This window comes from Triplophysa rosa, linkage group LG13 (genome assembly GCF_024868665.1).
Source record: "Triplophysa rosa linkage group LG13, Trosa_1v2, whole genome shotgun sequence".
Classification (NCBI taxonomy): domain Eukaryota; kingdom Metazoa; phylum Chordata; class Actinopteri; order Cypriniformes; family Nemacheilidae; genus Triplophysa; species Triplophysa rosa.
The window spans coordinates 23,377,416-23,399,317 of NC_079902.1; the positions used below are offsets into that span (position 1 = coordinate 23,377,416).

The 21,902-nt window shown below is 39.5% G+C and overlaps 3 protein-coding genes and 1 non-coding gene across 7 annotated transcripts in view; 3 read left to right on the forward strand and 1 right to left on the reverse strand.

Annotated features, from left to right (window-relative positions):
* Positions 1-788: 788 nt before the first annotated feature.
* trnas-gcu (transfer RNA serine (anticodon GCU)) lies at positions 789-870 on the forward strand. Its single transcript has one exon. It is a non-coding gene; the product is annotated as a tRNA-Ser (tRNA).
* Positions 871-1,274: 404 nt separating this feature from the next.
* Positions 1,275-5,708, reverse strand: tcof1 (treacle ribosome biogenesis factor 1). Its single transcript, XM_057349500.1, has 9 exons — positions 5,469-5,708; positions 4,889-4,944; positions 4,728-4,807; positions 4,316-4,348; positions 4,035-4,084; positions 3,770-3,944; positions 2,285-3,688; positions 2,100-2,185; positions 1,275-1,794 (listed from the first exon to the last, which is right to left on the reverse strand). Exons 1-9 carry the CDS (start codon positions 5,583-5,585, stop codon positions 1,723-1,725), a joined length of 2,073 nt encoding a protein of 690 aa, XP_057205483.1. The 5' UTR covers positions 5,586-5,708; the 3' UTR covers positions 1,275-1,722.
* A 409-nt stretch (positions 5,709-6,117) lies between these two features.
* Positions 6,118-12,824, forward strand: arsia (arylsulfatase family, member Ia). 3 transcript variants are annotated; one of them, XM_057350165.1, is made up of 4 exons: positions 6,118-6,176; positions 6,436-6,596; positions 6,684-10,595; positions 10,993-12,824. In XM_057350165.1, exons 3-4 carry the CDS (start codon positions 10,312-10,314, stop codon positions 12,383-12,385), a joined length of 1,677 nt encoding a protein of 558 aa, XP_057206148.1. In that variant the 5' UTR covers positions 6,118-6,176; positions 6,436-6,596; positions 6,684-10,311; the 3' UTR covers positions 12,386-12,824. The 3 variants fall into 3 exon arrangements, with proteins under 3 accessions (XP_057206148.1, XP_057206149.1, XP_057206147.1); XM_057350166.1 differs by lacking the exon at positions 6,118-6,176 and having other exon boundaries at positions 6,189-6,596; positions 6,684-6,773; positions 7,337-10,595; XM_057350164.1 differs by lacking the exon at positions 6,118-6,176 and having other exon boundaries at positions 6,189-6,596.
* A 1,241-nt stretch (positions 12,825-14,065) lies between these two features.
* The window catches only part of acsl1b (acyl-CoA synthetase long chain family member 1b), a 16,464-nt gene continuing 8,627 nt past the window's right edge, over positions 14,066-21,902 (forward strand). The window contains exons 1-9 of one of the 2 annotated variants that reach the window (XM_057349942.1): positions 14,066-14,179; positions 19,141-19,353; positions 19,431-19,545; positions 19,791-19,855; positions 20,077-20,178; positions 20,334-20,433; positions 20,708-20,883; positions 21,422-21,454; positions 21,569-21,620. In XM_057349942.1, the coding sequence (XP_057205925.1) occupies positions 19,159-19,353; positions 19,431-19,545; positions 19,791-19,855; positions 20,077-20,178; positions 20,334-20,433; positions 20,708-20,883; positions 21,422-21,454; positions 21,569-21,620 (838 nt within the window). In that variant the 5' untranslated portion in view covers positions 14,066-14,179; positions 19,141-19,158. Of the gene's footprint in view, positions 14,180-16,948; positions 17,034-19,140; positions 19,354-19,430; positions 19,546-19,790; positions 19,856-20,076; positions 20,179-20,333; positions 20,434-20,707; positions 20,884-21,421; positions 21,455-21,568; positions 21,621-21,902 lie in introns of those variants that run through there. The other variant, XM_057349943.1, reaches the window with a different exon arrangement.

Genomic DNA, 21,902 nt, shown 5'->3' on the forward strand with positions numbered 1-21,902 from the left:
AGAGAGAGAGAGAGACAGAGAGAGAGAGAGAGAGAGACAGAGAGAGAGAGAGAGACAGAGAGCATGAGTAGTGTGGGTGATTAAGTCATTCATAAATTGAAGGAAAAGAGAAGACATAGGTGTTTTCTGTCTGTATTATTCAGCATGTGTACAATATTTCTTTACTATTGTCATTTTACAATAAAAATATAACTACATTTGCCATTACGCTCTGCATATTTAACAATAAACTGTACTTACTAGTAACGTTACTTGAAAGGAAATAATGTAATCAAAAATTGCAACATTAGAGAAATTTGTTTTTCGACACATTAACCTATGAATCAATCTTTTAAACTGATTTAAGCTGTTCTTTTTGTTGCTACATTAGTATCAATAACTTATTTTTAAGTAGGATTTATATCAGTGTGGATATTTAGTTCAAACCGCTAATCCTGAGTATCGAGCAATACTTGCCTTGGCAAACACCAGTAACTTTTTAGTTACAAGAATCGATTTATTGAGGTGTAACACTGACCCCTAGTGTATATTTAAAGAAGAGAGCCTAGTATTGATGATCTCATTCTCTTCAGATTCACTGTCCAAAAAATCTGCAGCATCATGACATTCTTTGAAATAAGTTATAAATAATTACGTGCAAATATATTTGCGTATGTGTAACTAATACGTGAATCAATTAAAAGCACTGTATATGTCGAAATACTACAGTATTACCATGTGAAACATCGCCCTGAAAAATGGTATGATCTAGCATGATGATCATGATGTTCACGAGTTCTGCGCGGCATGACGAGGTGGCCGAGTGGTTAAGGCGATGGACTGCTAATCCATTGTGCTCTGCACGCGTGGGTTCGAATCCCATCCTCGTCGGATGATGTTTTCTTTCACGAAAACACCTTATAAAAAAATTTAAGGTTTATCACAGTTCTTCATGGTATTTGTTGGTCACCTGTGTTTACACAAATGGTAATCAATGTGCCCAAAACACGGTTGTTACACTTAGTTAGAACAGTTAAAAGCAATAAGATGCAGATTTACAGTATATTACATATTTCCCTCGGAATTACAGTAAACACCACATATTGCTAATAGATGGCCTACTTATTTTTAACAACTTTACTATAATTGTTTTGAGGAAAAAAAATCACAAAAAAAAACATTTTTTACCATTACAGCTGCTCATCTCTGTGTAAAGAACAAGGTGAGACGAATTAAGTAAAAAGAGAAAAAATAGAAGCGTTTCAAAGAAATGAATGACAATACAATTAGTGACAACATGCTTGTTTTTATTGTCACAACTGTTTTCTTTTTAATACAGATGTCACAATATGACATATTTCTAGTATTCAGAGCTTGATCTTACCCAACGGTACATTATTCTTTTTAAATACATCTAAAAATGAAAAATTCTGGATGACCAAAATCAAATAACTAGTAGTTCTCCATCATCTCTCCGATGATACTGTTCTATAAAAATTTAAAAAATAATACAAATCCATCATTTTTTTACATTTACAGACCAGTTATAAAAATATAAAAACAACTCAACAATAACAAAAAATAATACTACAAATTTGTAAACTTTTTTCATAAAAATATAAAACATACACCCACAGATATAAACACACACATAATCCTCACAGCAGGGACGAAATCATGAATTCATATTAAATCATTACTGAAGCTTTGAGATGAAGAACTGTTGTTTCCAGCTCTGATGTGTTACTGATCTGTGTCGTCGAGTTCTGGAACTTCATTCTGACTGAGGCGTTTCTTTGTGGAAGACTTCTTTTTCTGAAGAATAAAAGCCGAACCAAAGTCACGATCAGCGAGCCTCTTTTATTCTCTCAATCTCATTCGCCAATTTAAACAAAAATGTCTAAACTATTGGCAGGACAAACAATGAGTGAAACATTGCAGCTGATATTCCCATATCCGGTTCATTGTGGATGTCGAGTGCACTGCATTGTGGGAAAAGTATTCTCTCTGACTGCATACTGCACGCTTCAACAAATACAACGGGTATTCCACAGTATTCTATTTGCATACTGAATATAATTTCCTTTTAAAACGTGAAATGCTGAATTCTCAGATTTTACCTTCTTTTGAACGATCACCTGGTAAGCAGCGACAGACTCATCAGGTACCGTCTCCTCGCTCTCAGTTTCTTTTTCTCTTTTCTTCTCTGAAAAAATGACCATATTTGAAACAAAACAGTTTATTAAATAATGAGCAGAATAAATGAGTTTTGTCAGTAATATAGTGCATTAGTTCAGCCACTCACTTTTTTTCTTCTGGCTGGATGCTACAGTATCCGGTGCTTCATCTGATGGTTGTTGAACGTCCTCTGCAACATCTTCAGCCTCCTTTTTCTTCTTCTTGGTTTTCTTGGGCTCAGGTGTGGCCTCCTCGGGTGCCGCGATGACGTCATTCGCTTCTTCCCTTTTGAGTTTTCTCTTTTTGGATGGCGTTCTTAGATCTTGACTGGAGGCTTCCTCATTACTCATCCCATCAGCGTCCTCTCCAGGCTTGACTTGAGATTTCCTACTCTTGGTTGGCGACTTTATAAGTTCCGTTTCTGACAAAACCTCACGCTTCGTTTCCAAATCATCACTTCTTTTTTTCGAAGAGCCTTTTGTGGGGTTTGCATCTGCCGAGACTATTTTTACCTTCTTAAAGGGGGTTTCCAACTGATCAGGCTCTGCGATAACGTTCTTGGCTTTCTTGACTTTCTTGGATGGAGTTTCAGAATCTTCTGCAAGGCTTTCACTTTTGTTAGGTTTCTGTTTTTTAGACGGAGGGTCAGTGTTGGAAGATTCTTGGAGAACATCGGCTGTCTCAGATGTTGCTGTGTCAAGATCAGCAGGATCTTTAGTTTTTTTCGTTTTAAACTTTTTAGTCTCGCAGGGAACAAGCTCCACAACAACACTTTTCGACGACGACTTCTTTGCTTTCTTTGACGGCGTTTCAGATCGGTCAGACGTCAGGTGGGCATCAGCAGTTTTAAGGTTGGCATCTTGACAGAGAGCTTCAGCAGGCTCGCTGGCCTTTTTCTTTTTCTTGACTTTAGTATCCGAGAGAGCGTTGCCAGCGGATGGAGTATTGTGGTCAGCTGCTTCAGACTGTCTTTTCTTCTTTTTTGTTTTTTTAGATGAAGTCTGAGAGCTGCTGGTTTCTGCATTCTCGGCGACAGCTTTTCCAGGGATCTTAATCTGCTCGGAGAGACCGTTTGACTTACCTGCAGCATTTTTAGTAGATTTGTTTTGAGAATCCGCTTTAGTCCCTTCAGATGGCGTGGACACCTTGTCAGTTTCCAGGAGTCCGTTAGTTTCTTGATTTACTGCTGGTTCATGCGTTTCAGCTTTCTCTGACATGCTTTGTTTAGCTTTAGTTCTTTTTGGGCTCTTTGAAGTTTTATCTCCAGCTGTCTTGGATGGCGCCTTAGGACCTGTAGAGAGGGAAGCAGTGGCTTTGTCTTTAGACTTTTTGGAACTGGTCTTAGTTGTGTCAGTCTTTACAGAAATGTCATCAGTTTTAGATGTAGTTTTCTTTGCTGTTGTCCGAGACTTTTCATTCTTTGCCGGGTTTATCTGCTTCGTCTTTCCTCGCTTTTCTGCGGACGCTTCGGGTGAAGACACAGGAGACTCGATAAAGTTTGAGAGGACCTCCATCTTTGCTATATCAGCATCTGATTAAAAAAAGCAAAACGTTCTAAAAACACACACTGGTATAAACTATACAGCTATTTAATTGTGCATTTATATCACACCTGAAAGCTGTGAAACAAGTTTTCTCCATTTCTCCACATCTAAACTGGAGTCAGATTCGGAACCGCTCTCTGGAGAGTCAGAAACAGCAGCGGTGAGGATATTCAGACCTCCATTTTCTAAGCCCAACTTTTCAGCTTTCTTTGATTTCGTCACAGTTTCTTTTTTTGTCCGTTTCTGTGAAGTAAAATGAAAAATGAATATGCCATGTGACTTAGTTGAATAAATATATTCTGGACACCATTAGATGCTGGAGATCACATATACCTTTGATCCAGACGTTTTCCTGATATTCGTACTGACAGGTTTCTTCCGACCTGACAAGACAAAATCAGCCAATGAGTGAATGAGATCGCAGGCCAACCAAAACCAGAAAACAGCTCTGAGAAACGCAGTTACTAAATCACTATCAAGGTTTTTAAGAAGTGTCTACTGTGAGCCACTCTCCAATTTAAAGCTAAACACATATGGACCAGCAGAGGGAGCTCTGACCCAGGATCTGTTGGGTTTCTTGAGGGATTTTGTTAAAGCTAAAAAAATGATCTTACTCCATGCAGGACTCAGCTCAGGAGTCTGAACATCTGTGAATTAAAAAGTGATCAGTTACTACTTACAAGTAAAAAAATTAAGTGATGAGTCAAGCATGCTTCAATACAATCTGACCATTTCTGTACAGTGTAACATTACAGAAAAATATAACATGGAAATACATAATATACTATATAGAATACAGAATGTGTGTGGCAAGCAGGACAGCTTTATACTATTTACACAGTAACACCAAGTAAAACTTAAGACTTATCTATTTTTTGGTTTGCAATTATTATGTTTCATCTATGTGTACTGTGTATAATAAAAATTACGCTTACGCTTATAACAAAGAGTAACTTCACATTTACTTTGTAATGCACTTAATTTACATGATATTGTGTGTAATATTTTCTTGTATACGAAACATACCAGGAGGCCAGGGAGAAATATCTGAGCTTTCTGATGCATCACTTTCCACATCACCTGTCAGATGTTCGCCTGCGTCCTCACTACAGAGAAAATGACTTGTTAGTTTCAAAGTTTCAATACAGAGCAGAGCCCACAACACAAATCTACATGCAGCATCTCACCTTGCCCACTTCTTAAAGATTTCACTCAAAGACGCTTTCACTTCTTTATTTTTCACCTGAAATCAACATGAAGTCACATCAAACACATGAAATCCCAAACACCACAACCCGTCACAGTGGCCACGAATAGCATTAATAATCCAAGCTTTCTTATGGCTCAACTGGCAAATCATAGTGATTGCAACAACAAGGTAAACCAGTCTACTGTCCAGTGGATACAGTAGAAAAAAATCTTTGGATAAACGTATGTGTCAACTGCATAAATGTAAATAAGCATTTGAGTTAGTCAATGACTCTGATGCAAAAAAAATATTTTTAATCGACCGTTGTCGTCACTGACGACTAATGCCAGCAAGTCATAACGACAGTGGTAAAATGAATATTTTTTTGGTTCCAAGCATAGGGCATTAAATAAGTTGTCCATATTTCATTGACTCTAATGCAACAACTCAAATGCTTTATTTCAACCACAGTGGCCGAGATTTAAGAATGCATGCAATAATACACAGACTTGATCTACACAGCAGAGCATGCATGCACACACAGATGCAAACGCACACACGCATGAACAGATATGAACCTGGGGCGCGTGCTTTCGCAGCACGTTGGCAGCTTTCTTGTAACCGTTGTCTTTTAAATGGCGATAGATTAAACTGATCAACGCCTCCTGCGATGGGTTCGTATCCTTTGAGCTCATGTTTTTATAACAGAGATTAAATAAATTCAGTTACGAGCGGAACTAATTGAAAAACTTTGTTGCATGATTGTATTTCCGTAAATCCTGCGCAGCAATTCTTCACTCTGACCTCTAAACTCGCGACGTGTGCAGGCGCACACTGCATCATGGGAAATGTAGTTATTCCTTAAGTATTTATTTTAGTCGCATATAAGAAAATGTTTATTAGCTATAGATTAAAGTTTACTACTGTAGAATTACCATACGTTTATGATAAATATTGTTATGACTCTATATTACACATGAGCGTTTTTCTTTTGGGGTTTTCGGGTACAAATTTACACAAAACTTTTGTGGACTTTTTTTGTTAAAGTTTTTGCCTCTCAATTTTAAAAGACCGATCATCGCGTCCCAGTTCGCCTACTTATACTATGAACTAAAAGTATGTACTGTTTTTGTAATGGAAAAGTATATACATTTAAGTGTGCAGCAAAACAAACATGCACGCACTGGGACATACTAACAGGAAGCGGAAGTGGCCGTTGTTGCCTAGGCAACATTGTGGCCATTAACTGTCACACACATCAAAATACAGCTCTTCTTTCCATTAAGGTCTGTATGTAATGTTTACTGTATACTTAATTTTTTTTATTTAGTGACGCATCAGTTATATAGTTTATTAATGCAGTGGAGCGTCACTAAACCCCGCCTACTCGACGTGATTTGTTTGTAATATTCGCCGTTAGTGTGTACATCATTCTGCACTTCGAATTTCTACCGGAAGTAGTGGACCATCCGGGAATCTTTGGGATACTCTTTTCAACATACTACGATTTGGGACATACTAACTCTATTTTTGAATACTATGTAGGACGGATAGTAGTCTATGCGGATTGGGACGCAACAATGCTTTAAAAAACAGCTGAATCAGCAAGTGTCATGCCAGGAGAAAAACATCTTTTGTACGTGTAAAACCACAAACGTGTGCTGCACCAATCCAGGCATCCGCATTTGCATCCTTTCTGGGAGCAGGTGTGTTTATTTTACAGTTTGAGCTGTGGAGAGCGTGTTTATTTTAGGGGTACAGACTACTTTAATTTACATGGTTTTGTTACCCAGGGAAAGTGGGACGGACAACCTGAGATAAACACGAAACACAACTGATGAGACCGACAGACAGCTAACAGAAAAGTTCTTCACTAACAAGAGGTGAGGCGGTTCTAGCGTTCACAGAGCTCCATTCATGAGAATCTGAGAAAAAAATGAAACTTGAGTTTGTAGATGATTATGCCAGGAGCTCAAGGTTTGGCTGGTTACCAGTAAAGCTCCGCTAGTAGAATCTGTACAACGTTATAGGTTAAAAAGACGTGTTTCTTCTATCAACTATTGATATGAATGGAGATTTGGGTATTATGCACATACTTGGACTAAGCAGATTCTCACTCACTAATAATTTCACATGTATTATTTTGCCATAAGTACGCTATTCTGAAAAAAGATCATGAGAAATTATGTTTGTATGAGTCCTGTGTGTGTGTGTGTGATGTTTGCTCAAGTTAAAGCCCAAAACAAGAACATGTTTCCCCAGGATATAAAAACACAAATTCCACGTATAGCCGTCTGACCACCCTCTAAATCTCTTTTACAAGCACCCCACACTTTTTAGAGCCACCCAACTTTTCACTACATCTCCTTTCTCAATCTAAAACAACTTCCATAGATTTACCTGCTGTATTAAAACTAATGTTTTATTTTACCACAAAAATCTGCAGGTCTGAACAGATCATAAAGATCGAGCAGAACACGGATGCACCTACTCGGACAATATTTACCGGAACCCCACCCACACGTGATTTGGCTGATTTATCAGACTTTCAAACAGAAAGCCCAATTCAAATGTGTAAGTAGGTTTTGGACATGTTTCACTATATTGGAGAGGATACATATTTGGTCCTCACAAGTAGAAGCAAATTTGTGCACACGGTGTGGAGGTTTCTTGAAATAGTGTTCTCTGGGTGAGACTGTGGGAATTTGAGTTATAAAAGCAAAACCCCAAATCCTGCAGTCACTCCATCGCACAGCCGGAATCCACATTAAACAGACTGCAGGTAAACATGAGGTCTTCTTTGAAAGCGGAAACGTGAAAATTGTACCATTTTACTGGAAGCAGTAGCTGTGAAAAAGAGGAGTTATTGTTAACATGGCTAAAGGTATATTTCAATAAAACAGAGCCGTTCTCTCCCATGCCAAACTCAACATCTCCTCAGACTCTTGGATTCTCCAGTAATGATTTCTTTCATGTTCTCACATTCTTTTAGACTGTGGATGGCAAAGAATCTCTGGATCAGATTTTGGAGAATGAAAGACCGTGTGTTTAGAAAATGTGTTCAAGTAGATTGAAAAAGGTTCACTCTGCTTTACCATAAACTGTGTAAACCCAATGCCACGATCAGTTTTAGGTTTAAATTCATTTTTACAGAAGGCAATTTTTATGTATAAACAGAAACTATATTCTCTTGAACAATAATAAACACAAAAACTCATAAACAAAATGGGTTTCAAATGCTGAAGACTTAATTCATTGGATTTCCAGATCAGGTGTGCAGGGATATTAAATGTCAAATCAATCGTTGGCGTGGGAAAAATGATTTATTCTGACACATTTAAACAAAATTCTTCAGAGTAGTCAGATATTTAGGTCTAGCGCTTCGTTTGTGTGACAGGCCTGTGTTTTGACCTTTTGTTTATTTTGAAACGGAATGATCTTGCCCAAAGGATTGTGGAGGTGACATAATGGCTCCAAACATCAGCATTATACAGTATTTGGTGTTTTTATGAGCAGTTTTTCTATTAATAGACATAAACAATGTACACAAATACTTTAAGCCTAAAGTTAACAGATGGTAACAGTTTGGCCGCGAATCAGAATATCAAAGTTTGAACTAAAACTGACATCAAAGAATCTTCAGGTGGCTCCGCTGCTGCTGTTGTTTTTTTGGTAAGAGTCATGTTTACTCACTGATGCAGGATATTTTCAGCCAGGGTCAAAACCTAAAAAGATGTTGTTCTTTTCTGTCCTATTAGACACAGCACTATAAATAAAAGATTTTAACAGATATAAACATGACTGCATTTCTGAGGTTGTTTGTGTGTGTCTGCTGGTGAGTAGATTTTATTAGATGATTTTATTTATTATTTTCTCTCTCTCTCTCTCTCTCTCTCTCTCTCTCTCTCTCTCTCTCTCTCTCATTTAGTACATTTAGTGCATTTTTATGAGAAAATGGTGTTTTTTATCTTTCATCAAAATGTAATAACTTGCTTGACCTCTTTTTCAGCTGACTCCTGACTCGTCTGATTTGATGTAGCGCCCTAAACCAGTGCCATAAAAGCCAATTTGGACTATGGACTATGGTGCACTCTGAATGTTCAGTATCCACTTTTGGATACCAACACTTTACTCAGAACCATTCTGTCAGCACACAAACATTTGAAAATGAATAGACTATTGCTTTGGTTGTTATTTTGAAGTACATTTTTTTGTTGAAAGTTAATTTAGTTTTTGATTCGTCACTATTTACACACGTTTAGGGTGATGTACACTGCCGATCTTTTCACATTTAAGCATTGATTGTATTTGTTGACTTGCACAATTATGCAGACACCGTTGCCAAATCCACCCGTGCAGCGGTCTGTTCCTGACTGAGCTCTCCAGCTTATGTTTCTCTTTAAGATGTTATCAGGTGAGTGAGTGTGGCCTGCAGGATATCTCCACACAGTGAATCCAGTGAGCACCAGTTCATATACAATAACAACGCTCAGCGTTCCAATAAAAGAGCTCTTGTGCGCACAAACATTGGCTCTGTTCAGCACAGTTTGTACCCCCACGGCACGTTTTAATGGCAGAAATCCTTAGGGGCCCTGGTTTGTGTTTGGAGATTAATACAAACATTTTATGACCGAAGGAATGACCGCGGGTTCAAGCCTAAAGACATGTATGTTTATGAGGTTGTAAAAATTACTGTAGTTTCTACACGCAAAGAGGTCTTAAAAGCCAGGTCATAATGCAGACAAAAGGAAAAAGCAGACAACCTGCAAACCAATCTAAATCACAGATGACAATAGTTGTGTTATCCTCGTCCAAACAATGAGATCACAAGTGGAAAGAGCAATCTCTCCCAGAATGAGAACATCTCTCTTTTGAATCCTTGTATTTTTGACTTGAGGGGCAGTGGGGTCTGTGAGCTGCCTACATAGTTAGCGTTTAAGCACTCGTGCATGATGGATTTTTGGGGGAGGATCATATGTATGGAACGACTTTATTTTTCTTACAAATGCAACGAAGACTAATATCACAAGTGAATAATCACATTTATAAAAGACGTCTGCAGCATTTTGCAACAGTCACTTATGGCGCGCGCAACATTTTTTGGGTGTCACCCACGCACGTGCAACATTTTTCGGGTAGTCACAGGCACGTGCACGTCTTTGGGGCTTGACATGCATTAGCAACATTTGCGCGCGCGCGGCAGTTTTGGACACAAGAGGCGCGCGCTCTACTTTATAGGCGCATGCAGCGTTTTGGGGCGTCATGATGCTTCTGTAGATTACTCAGTAGGTTTTGAAGCACAGCCCACGGGACCGGTGCCAGACCCTCAGGGCGCGCATACATCGCCAAACTTTTACGCACGTATGTCCAGCGCGGCATTCATGATTTTCAGCATCGTTTAGTCGCTTTAAACTCGTTGCCATGACAGTATCGGCTCTCACTGGGCTCTCCGTTATCAGTCTGCTCAGTCTGGGATATCTGTCCTGGGACTGGACGAGCCCGAATCAGGTCGAGCAGCCGAACCATCCGCGCCCTCACATCATCTTCATTATGACTGATGATCAGGGCTTTAACGACATCGGCTATCACAACCCCGACATCCACACTCCGACCCTGGACAGGCTGGCTGCAGACGGAGTGAAGCTGGAGAACTATTACATCCAACCCATATGCACACCATCGCGGAGTCAATTCATCACTGGCAGGTAACCAACTTAACATTTGCCATTGTAAGAGAATGGTATTAATACGGTGTAAAAGCATGGTACTTATTCAGTACCATAGCACTATCATATGGGTAATACATAATATATATAATACATAATACAGTGCTTTATGATTTCTAGTAAAAGGATATTTAGAAGTCTTTTTGGTTTAGACTGACTTCCCAAAAAAACAGGATTAAAGAATTAATTAGAAATGATTTTGATTTAGAATTACTGTATATCATACATATCTTTGTGTAAATTAGACAAAGACGTATTTACAAACAAGTCTTTTATAGATTGGGATCTATACCATATAAAAAGACAAAAAGGTGTTACTGTGCGATTCCGCAGATGAGATGTGTACTGAAATTCATTTAGCCTCCTTCTGCTTTAGATACCAGATCCATACGGGTCTCCAGCACTCGATAATTCGCTCTCGGCAGCCCAGCTGTTTGCCCTTTGACCTCAGGACATTACCGCAGCGTCTGCAGGACCTGGGATATTCAACTCACATGGTTGGCAAATGGCACCTGGGCTTCTACAAGCGCAAATGCCTGCCCACTCGCCGTGGATTCAGCACATACTTCGGCTCGCTGACGGGCAGCGTGGACTATTACACGTACAAGTCCTGTGACGGCCCAAAGATTTGTGGGTATGACCTTCAAGACGGTGAGAGAGTGGCGTGGGGTCAGGGTGGGCGTTACTCCACGCACCTGTACACCCAGAGAGTCCGAAAGATTCTGGCATCCCACGATCCTTCATCCCAGCCTCTCTTTATTTACCTCTCTTTCCAAGCCGTTCACACTCCGTTACAGTCTCCCAGGGAGTACGTCTACCCGTATCGACGGATGGGGAACGTCTTCCGCCGGAAGTACGCCGGGATGGTTTCAGCTGTGGATGAGGCGGTACGGAACGTGACGTACGCGCTCCGCAAATACGGCTACTACAAGAACAGCGTCATCGTCTTCTCCACAGATAACGGAGGACAGCCTCTTTTCGGGGGGAGTAACTGGCCTCTGCGTGGAAGGAAGGGAACGTACTGGGAAGGGGGCGTCCGTGGCATCGGATTTGTCCACAGTCCCCTGCTGAGGCATAGAAGGAGAGTCAGCAGAGCTCTGGTCCACATCACCGACTGGTACCCGACACTGGTGGGCCTTGCGGGTGCGAACATGTCCCAAACCGAGAGGCTGGATGGATACGACATGTGGAAAACCATCAGTGATGGCAAAGAGTCTCCACGCCAGGAGATCCTTCATAACATCGACCCGCTCTACAACGCCGCCCGTCACGGATCCTTAAAAGCCGGCTTTGGGATCTGGAATACAGCCGTGCAGGCGGCCGTCCGGGTTGGAGACTGGAAGCTCTTGACCGGAGACCCCGGATATGGAGACTGGACCCCTACGCAGATGCTGGGAAACTTCCCGGAGACCTGGTGGACCCTAGAACGCCACGTGGTGCCAAAGAAGTCTTTGTGGTTGTTCAATGTGGCAGATGATCCTTACGAACGCTATGATCTTGCAGAGCAGAGGCCAGACGTTGTCAAACAGCTGCTTGGCCGGTTGGCGTATTATAATCGGACCGCAGTTCCAGTGCGCTACCCTTCTGAGGACCCCAGAGCAGACCCGAGCCGAAACGGAGGGGCGTGGGGCCCTTGGGTGGGGGACGACGAGAACTGGGAGGCATTTTACCCCCGAAAAAGAAAAATAAAGAAACAGAAGCGCAAGTTCTGCAAAATGAAATCATATTTTAAAAGACTTAATATGAAAATCATGTCAAACAGGATATGAACATAAAACATGAAGTACCGATGAACTTTTTATAAATGCTGCTGACAATAACATTACTTTTTTTTACAGTTTCTTTATAGGAGCCGGATGAATTGAAACTTTTGTTTACACATGATGAAAAGTGACGTTGGGCAGCTGAACCATTTCGTTGTGTTAACATGATTTCTTTAAGCAGACGTTGACTCCTGCCGTTTCTAATGTGACCTTGCATCCCCCGTGCAATGAATATTTAAGGAATTAATAAATGAATATTCTATAATCATTTCTGATCAGTTATGTTTGCTGTTCATACCTCGTTCTTTTACATTGCTCTCTGCTAGAAGGGCAAGTAAAGCAATAAGAAGTCATCTTGTTTTGGTGTGTTCTGTATGTGGCTGTATTTGTTTGCTGCTAAAATTCTGTTTACAAAAACAGACTCTCAATACACAGTGTTTTTCATGGCAACTGATCTTTGGAATTAAAATAAACTCTTTTTTAAAGGTTTCATTAGTTTTTATCGAGTTCATGTTAACTGAGCTAAGGTTCTTTCCATTGGAGAGACTGACTGCCATCTGGTGGGTGGGTGATTGTTTTGGGGGATAGGTGTATTTCGAGCAGCGTTCTTTACCGGTGAGTTGAACCCTAAATATGGATCTGTTCCTATAGAGTAAATGGTTTTACAATCATTAATATACACTATAAATATTCTAAACCGCAACTAGGCATATAGCATTGCATAGTTATGATAGGAAAGTGATTGTCACTTTAAAAGAAATGTCACATTTTTGAGCTTTTATTATTTTCATTTGCACAAGAAAAATAGGAAATCTCAGCTGTTTAATGATAGAATTATTATTCAGGACGTTGGTAAAATGCAATAATTTAAATGATGCTAAGACTGTCTGGTTCAAAATGGGTAGTCCTTAATGTTACCACAAGGTGACGCAATTATACCTTTAAGTTCTGGTCATGTCTCTTCCACTGATAATCGTCACTCCCCTAAAACTGCTCAGGGTTGACATGCTTTCAAAGATAACAACATCATTTTGTAAACTGTTATATTGATCAATAAACCCTTTCACCTCAGTTAATGCACATTGTATAAAGTTCCAGGGCTTTATTTTCTGGCTTTCAGAAACAAAAAGACTTTTTTGTGATACACACTGTTAGTGGCCAAATGAAATAAACTAGTAAGTGTGAACTAAGTTGTTTTCGGGACCTAAAGTGCCCAAACAAAACCCTGAACAAAAATTTTCAACGGAATGCATTGAAGTACAATTAATGCAATTACTTTAAGCTTCAATTCAAGATACTCTTGTACAACGAAGTTGTTTTGTCCATCATTTTAAAGGGCATAAAAACAATAAATTACAATGACAATAAAATCTAAAATAAATCACAAAAGAAGGACAAACTTTGAAAAGTGCACAATAACCAAATACGCAATAAAATAATAAAAATAAGAATTTAACAATATACGCATTTAATGCATGCAATGATAATGCGGTAACATTCTTAGCATGTTAAAATATTGAGTAATGTAGGACAGCTCAATCTATTTAACGATAGAGGCGCTCACACCTGTGCGCGCTCCCGCACTCGTGAAAGTCTGTATAAAGGTAAACGTGTCCGAAAGAGCAGGGTTACTGCGAGTCAAACGACTGACCAATCACAAGCTCCCTAACAGTCGCTCCATTCATACGGCGCCTCTGATTGGCGGAAATTTTGGCCACTGAACACAACGGAAAAGTTGTAGCCGCTCGCCGTCAATAATCAAACGCACGTGTGTCATCTGAATCATACAGGCTCGTTCAGGTCAGTACAAATCAAAAAGCTATAAGTTTAATATATAATAATATTTTATGTTTGTTAAGCAGTGAGAGGTTGAGGTATTGTACTGCATAATGCAACGCGTTTGTTGACATGTTCGGAACTATTGCAACGTGTCCGTAATAGGAGCACACTTTAAATTCCCCCGTTCGTCCTACAGCGGTGCATATGAATTATTTCAAATGTTTTAGCTATTAGTTAGGGTTGTTTTGTCGTTAGTTGTGTTGTTTTGTGGCTTGCAAATGTTTTGTGAGGTGTTGAAGAGTGAAAGATCCTGCTCAGTGTATATGTTAAATGCAGTCCAATGAATCGTGTGTCACATGTCTCTGACTGTATCCAGCCACGACGCTTTTTTATTTAAACTGCAGCATGCACGTGACAGGATTACTTATAGAAATAGATTTTCACAGAAAATATAACGTCTGGAAGTTGAATTCATGTGGTTGCAATTGAATGCATGCATGAGTTCACTCTGGTGTCCTTATGACCTTGTTCTGTCATAACAGCCATGTTTCTCTTTATTGTGTTCAATCCCAGCATCCCCTGAGAGATCACCAGGGAGATGGTGTGTGTTGAGGTTTAGCATTAAACAAAAGAGTTTCATTGGTGAATAGCTGTCTTGTGGATCGGTCTATCAGCAGAATCTCTTCTTTCCATTGCAGTATGTGTAATGTAGATGTGGTGTATACTTGAATCATATAGCGCCACATCACATCTTCTCTGCTGTTGTTAGGGGTTGGATTGCTTGCTTGGTGTGTTGTGTTGCGCTTTAAGACAATACGATTAATTCTTGCAGAACTTGTTTAGTTTGACCACTGTGTTGCTAATCAACAGATCAGATGGCAACCATGATTGCATAGATTTATATTTATATGAAGGTCACTTACCTTTAAAGGACGTGTGTCCATTTAATTATCTGGGTATTTGGAAAAGCACATGCTATTACACATACCTTTGTGTTATTTTTCTTATATCTTATATTTGGTCAACACTCAGAAGCAGAGTAGACCTCATCCTGTGACAGATGTAATATAATGTGGTTATATAAGATCAAACTGATATGAATGCTGTAGTACAGTAAGTGTTTTATTATTGTTATTAAGATTAATTTACTCAAAGAGCGGCACACTGTTACATATTTACATAAAAGCTTAAATCAATGTGTTTAAAGGGACAGTTCACCCAAAAATGTAAATTTTGTCACGAATGACTCGCTCTCTAGTTGTTCCAAATCTGTATACATTTCTTTGTTTGGTTGAACACAGAGAAAGATATTTGGACAAATACTTGTAACCAACAGTTTTGGACCCCATTGACTCCCATAGTAGGAAAAATAACAATGGTAGTCAAAAGTTCCCCAGAACTGTTTGCTGTCCTACATTCTTCAAAATATCTTCTTTGTGTCCAACACACCAAAAAAGTATAACGTTATTTTTTCTACTATGGTAGTAGTCAATGGGGTTCAAGAACTGTTTGGTCATAAATATTCTTCGAAATATCTTTCTCTGTGTTCATCAGAACAAGGAAATGCATACAGATTTGGAACAACTCGAAGGCGAGTAAACGAAGACAGAATTTTCATTTTTGGGTGAAGTATCCATTTAATTGTGCTGCTGAATTTGACAGTTCGTAGTAAACTATAGTGTTTAGACAGAAAGTTTTCATGCACTTTAATGAGTCGATTTTCATTCATTTGATATAATTTAATGAGAAGAGATTGCTAAATTGCTAAGAATTGAGTAACTGATGGTTGTCGCTCAGGTGAGCCGATCAGAATTGATTAACCTCATTGATTCTGTCATTGAGATCATCAGACTGTCTGATGCAATGCTGTAAGCCCTCTGGGTTTTGAAACTATGCAAATGAAGAAAAGGAGATTTCGATTGCACAAGAATTGTGGTTTAAATCTCACCAAAGTGAAGCTTATTTTTTATACCATATCATAATTGAAATGCTGGTTTAAATCAAATTATTGCATAAATGTAATTTCAGATGTTAAAAAATATGAATGGTAAACACTTCAAATCGGTTTTTCATTGCAAAAGTTGCACGGTTGATGTTGGCGCAATAGTATCTGTACCTGATGTTAACCCTTGACCCTGAGATTGCGCTGACGTTTTGACCTCTGATCAATGGAAACCCATGAGAGCTTGATTATTGCCTCCATCTGCTAATAAATGAGTTTGTAACTTCTGGTTCTTGAGTCACAGGCACATGTCGTCTGTCCGGGCGCGCATGTCGTCACAGATCGCATGCTTTCAATATCTCGATCTGTTTTCCATTTGTTGTGCCACTGTTTTAAATAGAAGCTCCGCTCTGGGAGGGGTCGTGTCTGCTTGGCCGCCCCCCATCGGGTGACCGGTCTCAGGGTCTGTCATTGGTCTTTGCCCCACACCCCACCCACCCCGCAGTGGCAAGAAGAGTTTAAAGGACGTGACCGTGGTCATGTTACCTTTGCCCTGGAAAGTTTGTACACTAGTGCTGGCACCACGTGTTTCTTGAGCAGTCTGAACCAAAGCAACGACTCGTATATTGGTTAAATTGGTTATGATCACCGATCACATGACTTTGTAACAGCTTGATGTAATCGGTGATTATAGTAAATGTCCTAGTTGATGATTGACTCAATGATAATGGCGTCTCATCAGTGGAATTGTTGCTCAGTTGCTGGTTTCCTATTGGCTGACACAGCAGGTGCTAAGAGCGTGTCCAATAAGGGGCCGGAGTGGGTCCGAGTCATTGTTGCACATAAACTCATCCTGTAGTTCATCCCACTTTAACTGGGTTAGTTCACCTTGATTCTGCGGGCACAGCTCAGACCTCATTCCGCTCCTCACAGGTAAAGCGTGTGTTGTGTGCGTGTTTCATGTAGTATTTAGGTCATGCTGAGACTTGCTAAACAAATGAGACGCTTTGACTTTGGAGATCAGGAGATGTTTTCAAATGATATGAACCCTACGAAGGTTAAGAAACAGCATGCGGTCCTTTGGTTGCGGTGGAGCGCTTGTGTTAATGCTTTAGCTTTTGCTGGAGTTAAATACAAAGATTGTGAAGTGTTGCATGTGACATGATATGTTTAACCTCTGGAATTGTTTGTAAGTTGCTGTGTGTGTTAAGTGCAGTGTACTGAGGGCAGGTTCTCAGAGTGGTGTGCCCCGGGGCAGTAATAATAGAAGTAGGTGAGAGGTTAAAGGGGTCACGCGTCCTCACATGAGTCACACACTTGATTAAGGTGACTTCTGTCTGCTCGCTCATGCTGTTGTTAAACAGATGCAAATGAAACTGAGACAGTAATCAGAATTCGATGCTTGATAGTGATGAAAACCTTTCACAAGGCAAAACATCAGAAGTAATGATGACATTTCATGACATTCAAGCCTCAATGGAAAGCTTTGTGCATTTATTCTAGTTTTGCTGAAATAAGAGCACGGGTTTAGTTCTTTTCTGGTTTTGTTCAAAAGTTGCTTTGTGAGGTTTTGTTTGGGATAATGATGTGTTACATTAGATTTTTCGACGAGGCGTGACACCTTGCATGGGTACAGAAAACCATTTGTGCTAGGAAAAGGATTAGTACACCCCAACTTGGAAATTCTTTGTTTATTGAATCACCCTCATGCCATTCCAAACCAGTTTCTTTCTTCTTTAAAACACAAAAGATATTTTGAAGAATGTCGATAATCGAACAACATAGAACCCCTTTGACTTCCACTGAATGAACACAAAGCCACTGAGACATTTCTCAAAATATCTTCTTTTGTGTTCCACTGAAGAAACAGTCACAAACAGGATTTCAACCACATGATGGGTGATTCTCACGAAACCGCTGAAACATGATGGCAGTAAAGATTTGACTTGTAAAACAAACAGTTCGATAACACAAAAACTTATAATAAATATAATTGCGTTCTCTACCTTGGACAAAACATAATTTTGACATAATTTTAATTATTTATGCATTAGTTGCTTTTTCTGCTGAAATGATCATAACCGTATTTGTCTGAGTGCATTATATCTTGTGATTTATAAAATATTCTGAAAAAAAACCAATTGGATGTTCTAATAGATGTTCTCAAATGACAAAAAATGATTGACAGAATATTAGAGAATAGTGATATATAAGAATTTTTTTATAAGAAATGGTGGAAGAAAGAAGTGTCCAGGACTGATAATCTCATCCTCTGTAACATTTTTTAAAGATCGTTTAAACACACACAAAGATATTTACATTAAGTTTGATTTTATTTGAAGAAATGCATCTACTAATACTTTTCAAATGGCTAACTAGTTAACAGATCACTTTATATTTTTTTAGTTAAAAACGTAATATTCTCTTGTCACGATGTGTACTGTGACTTTTTCCCTTCTCATGACCGATACAGGTAGATTTTCCACATTTGAAGAAATTCTACATGTATAATATTCTATTAAAATATAATTCAGTAATGCCTTATGTATAATGAATAAAAACCAGGCTAGGCATCATGGCTTCGCTTGTTTTTAGCAAAACATCATGCTATGAGATTGACTATTTAAAATGGTTACGGTAATGAGAAAATAAAAAAGAAATACAATCAAATAATAAATTACAAAATAAAATTGTGTTAAATTGTCAGTAAAAGTTTAGAAAATAATGCCTTTAAACAATATCATACCTTTAAATTATTATAAAGGGGATTTGTTGATACAAGTGCTTTTAAGAAAATCATGTTTGATTTCGTGATCGGAATCAGATTTCGTGAGGATAACCCTGATGCTGAAATTGTATTTTGGGGTGATCAATCCCTTTAAATTGCAGTTTAATCGGTTTGACCCTTGATCGGTTCTTACTGAGATTTAGGAATGGAGGGCATCTGTGTTTCTTAATGGTCATATGTCAAATAATGTTAAAGTTCAAAAACATCTATACGTCTATAATCTGTGTTGTCCTTTACAAACTTTCCAGACAGATTGAGCAGGTGACAGTCATGCAGGCTCACGAGCTGTTGAAGCAGCTGGGGGTCCCGGAGCTGGCCGAGGTGAGGGACTACATCCGCAGTCTCTCCACCAACACGCTCATCGGCATGGGCGCCTTCACCGCCGTCACGGCTTACTGGTTCGCCACTAGACCCAAAGCCCTGAAAGCGCCCTGTGACCTGCGCATGCAGTCTCTGGAGCTGCCGGTCAGTAAAAACAGAGGTCAAATCATAGATTTTATATTTGTGCTCTCCTTCGGACGATCAGTTTTTTTTATTCACAGGGTGGGGAGTTTGCTCGGCGGGCGGCCATTTTAAACGGAGGCGAGCTTTTGAGCCATTTCTTCGAAGATGCCAAGACCATGTACGAGTTCTTCCAGAGGGGCCTGAGGGTGTCCGGTACGTACCGTTCGGCTTTATCTCAAGCATGACGAACAAAGACTCGTGTGTCTCAGAATGTGACGTCTGCCAACGGACAGTGAGCAGCCTTGCGCTGTTGTCTTAAAGGGACAGTACGCCTAACAATGCCAAGACTGTCATCATGTACCACACACATATTTATTATGACTCTAATTATATCAGTTTTTGTTTATTTTATATCAACAAAAATATAATATTTATATAAACATATATATTTTTTTCAGACAATGGCCCGTGCCTGGGCTCCAGAAAACCAAAGAAGCCGTATGAATGGCTTTCTTACTCCGAGGTAGGACAGCACCTATGTCAACACTTCTTTGTCTCTTTTTCAACTCGATTCAATTTATTATTATCACTCCATGAGTTACCTGGTGCCTTACGTCATATATAAACCGTCAGAAATAGGTTAACTCCTCTTTATTTACGTTCCTTAAACTTCTTTTGTGCAGCATACAGCGATGTTTACTGCATTTAAAAAGTTTGTTTTCTGGTGGTTTTGTTGTGTTTCAGGTGGTCGAGCGAGCGGAGCATTTGGGCTCTGCGTTTCTTCACAAAGGACACTCCAAAAACGGAGACCCCTACATCGGCATCTTCTCCCAGAACAGACCAGAGGTCAGAGCCCACGTCAAGTTTCCTGTATAAATCTGTCTACACCTTTAACTTTGAGAAACAGACTCAAGAAGGACGTTTTTCAACCTCCGGCGCATGTTACGTGGTTTTTCTTTAGAGCAAATGTTATGACGCTAACATCAGAACTCTTTCCACAGTGGACGATTTCAGAACTGGCGTGTTACACCTACTCTCTGATCTCCGTTCCTCTCTACGACACACTGGGCACAGAGGCCATAAGTTACATCATCGACAAGGGTATGTCAAACGCACTTTCATCCTGATCTGAGGGAGTTTATTTTCAAGTTTAGACGGCAGAATATTAAAGCCTCGGGCATGAGCAGCACTTACGTTTTATGAAACGAGATAGTTGCAGAGAATTTGAGTTCTGATATAATGAAAAGAGGATCGTTGATTCTGTAATCCTGTAGTTCAGTTTGGATTGAGTTTTATAGGATAAAAGTGTCTGCCAAATGCACGAATGTAATGATTTGGCATTTACTACATGAGTGAGTGTGTGTGTGTTGTGCAGCTTGTATCGCTACGGTGGTGTGTGATGTTCCGGAGAAGGCCCGGCTGCTGTTGGACTGCGTGTCCGGCCGTCAGCACTCGGTCAAAACTGTGATTCTCATTGAAGACTTTGATTCAGAGCTGGTGAGCAGAGGACAGCAGTGCGGCGTCGACATCATCAGTCTGAAGGACGCGGAGGTGAGTAAAGCAAGCATTGTCTGCTCAAATATTTGAGCGTGAGGTCGATGGAGTGTGTGTTTGTGTGTGTTGTGTCTGTGACCGTGTCCGGGGTCATGACATCAGCTGGGGTAACTGGGTGACCTGCGGTGCTGGCGGGCGTTCAGGGTAAACACACAAACACCCTTCAAGTGCTATTTATAGGAAGACCTGAACTGAATCGGTGATTTTAAAAAATATATAATTTTATATATTAAAACCTTAGGTTTCGTTTCATTAATACTGATGTACTGAATTATTTATGCATGACATTTCAATAAATATTGTGTTTTTATGCGATGTAAAACAGAAAGGCAAATCCAGGAGTGTAAAGAAAATGTCAAAATAATCCATCAGAACTGAATGCGCCCACATGAACATTCAGTCATTCAGTTTGCTCTTTGTTTTCAGATCTGAAGTTCTGTCTTTACACAAACAGAAACCTCTTGTTATGTCTGTTGGTTTTTCCCCATTCCCTCCACTTCTGCTTGATTGACATTAGTTTCTCTTCTGTCTACAGAGTATTGGCAGAGGTCATCGCCAGCAGCCTGTGGTCAGTACTGTACTTTCATTTTCACTCACACAAGCTCATCAAATGACAAATGTCACCGACGTGTCATGCGTTCAGTATTTAACTCATACATTTGCATATCTCTTATTCTTGCAGCCTCCCAAGCCTGATGATTTGGCTATTATCTGTTTTACAAGTGGAACTACAGGTATACTGTGTGTGGGAGACCATATATATTGATTTAATATACTGTATATAAAATAAACATTTTATAAAAATATAAAATTGACATTTGTTAATGCTACTTGTTTTAGGTATGCAGCATTATACCTAAACAGTCATGCCAAGAAATTATCTTTAAATTGAAAAAGATTTAACTGAAAGAGAGCTTTTCAGGCCATCTTTGATTTAGGTGTTACATTTAGATGTTACATTTAGAAATGTTTCCTCTCTCTCTCTCTCTCTCTCTCTCTCTCTCTCTCTCTCTCAC

Excerpts from the sequence above, each read along its gene's own strand:
- tcof1 (XM_057349500.1), bottom strand. The coding sequence starts at position 5,585 with ATGAGCTCAAAGGATACGAACCCATCGCAGGAGGCGTTGATCAGTTTA. Across the intron at positions 4,945-5,468 it reads TGCGAAAGCACGCGCCCCAG|GTGAAAAATAAAGAAGTGAA; the intron begins GTTCATATCTGT and ends TGTTGATTTCAG. Across the intron at positions 4,085-4,315 it reads TGAGCTGAGTCCTGCATGGA|GTCGGAAGAAACCTGTCAGT; the intron begins GTAAGATCATTT and ends TTGTCTTGTCAG.
- arsia (XM_057350165.1), top strand. The coding sequence starts at position 10,312 with ATGACAGTATCGGCTCTCACTGGGCTCTCCGTTATCAGTCTGCTCAGT. Across the intron at positions 10,596-10,992 it reads AGTCAATTCATCACTGGCAG|ATACCAGATCCATACGGGTC; the intron begins GTAACCAACTTA and ends CTTCTGCTTTAG.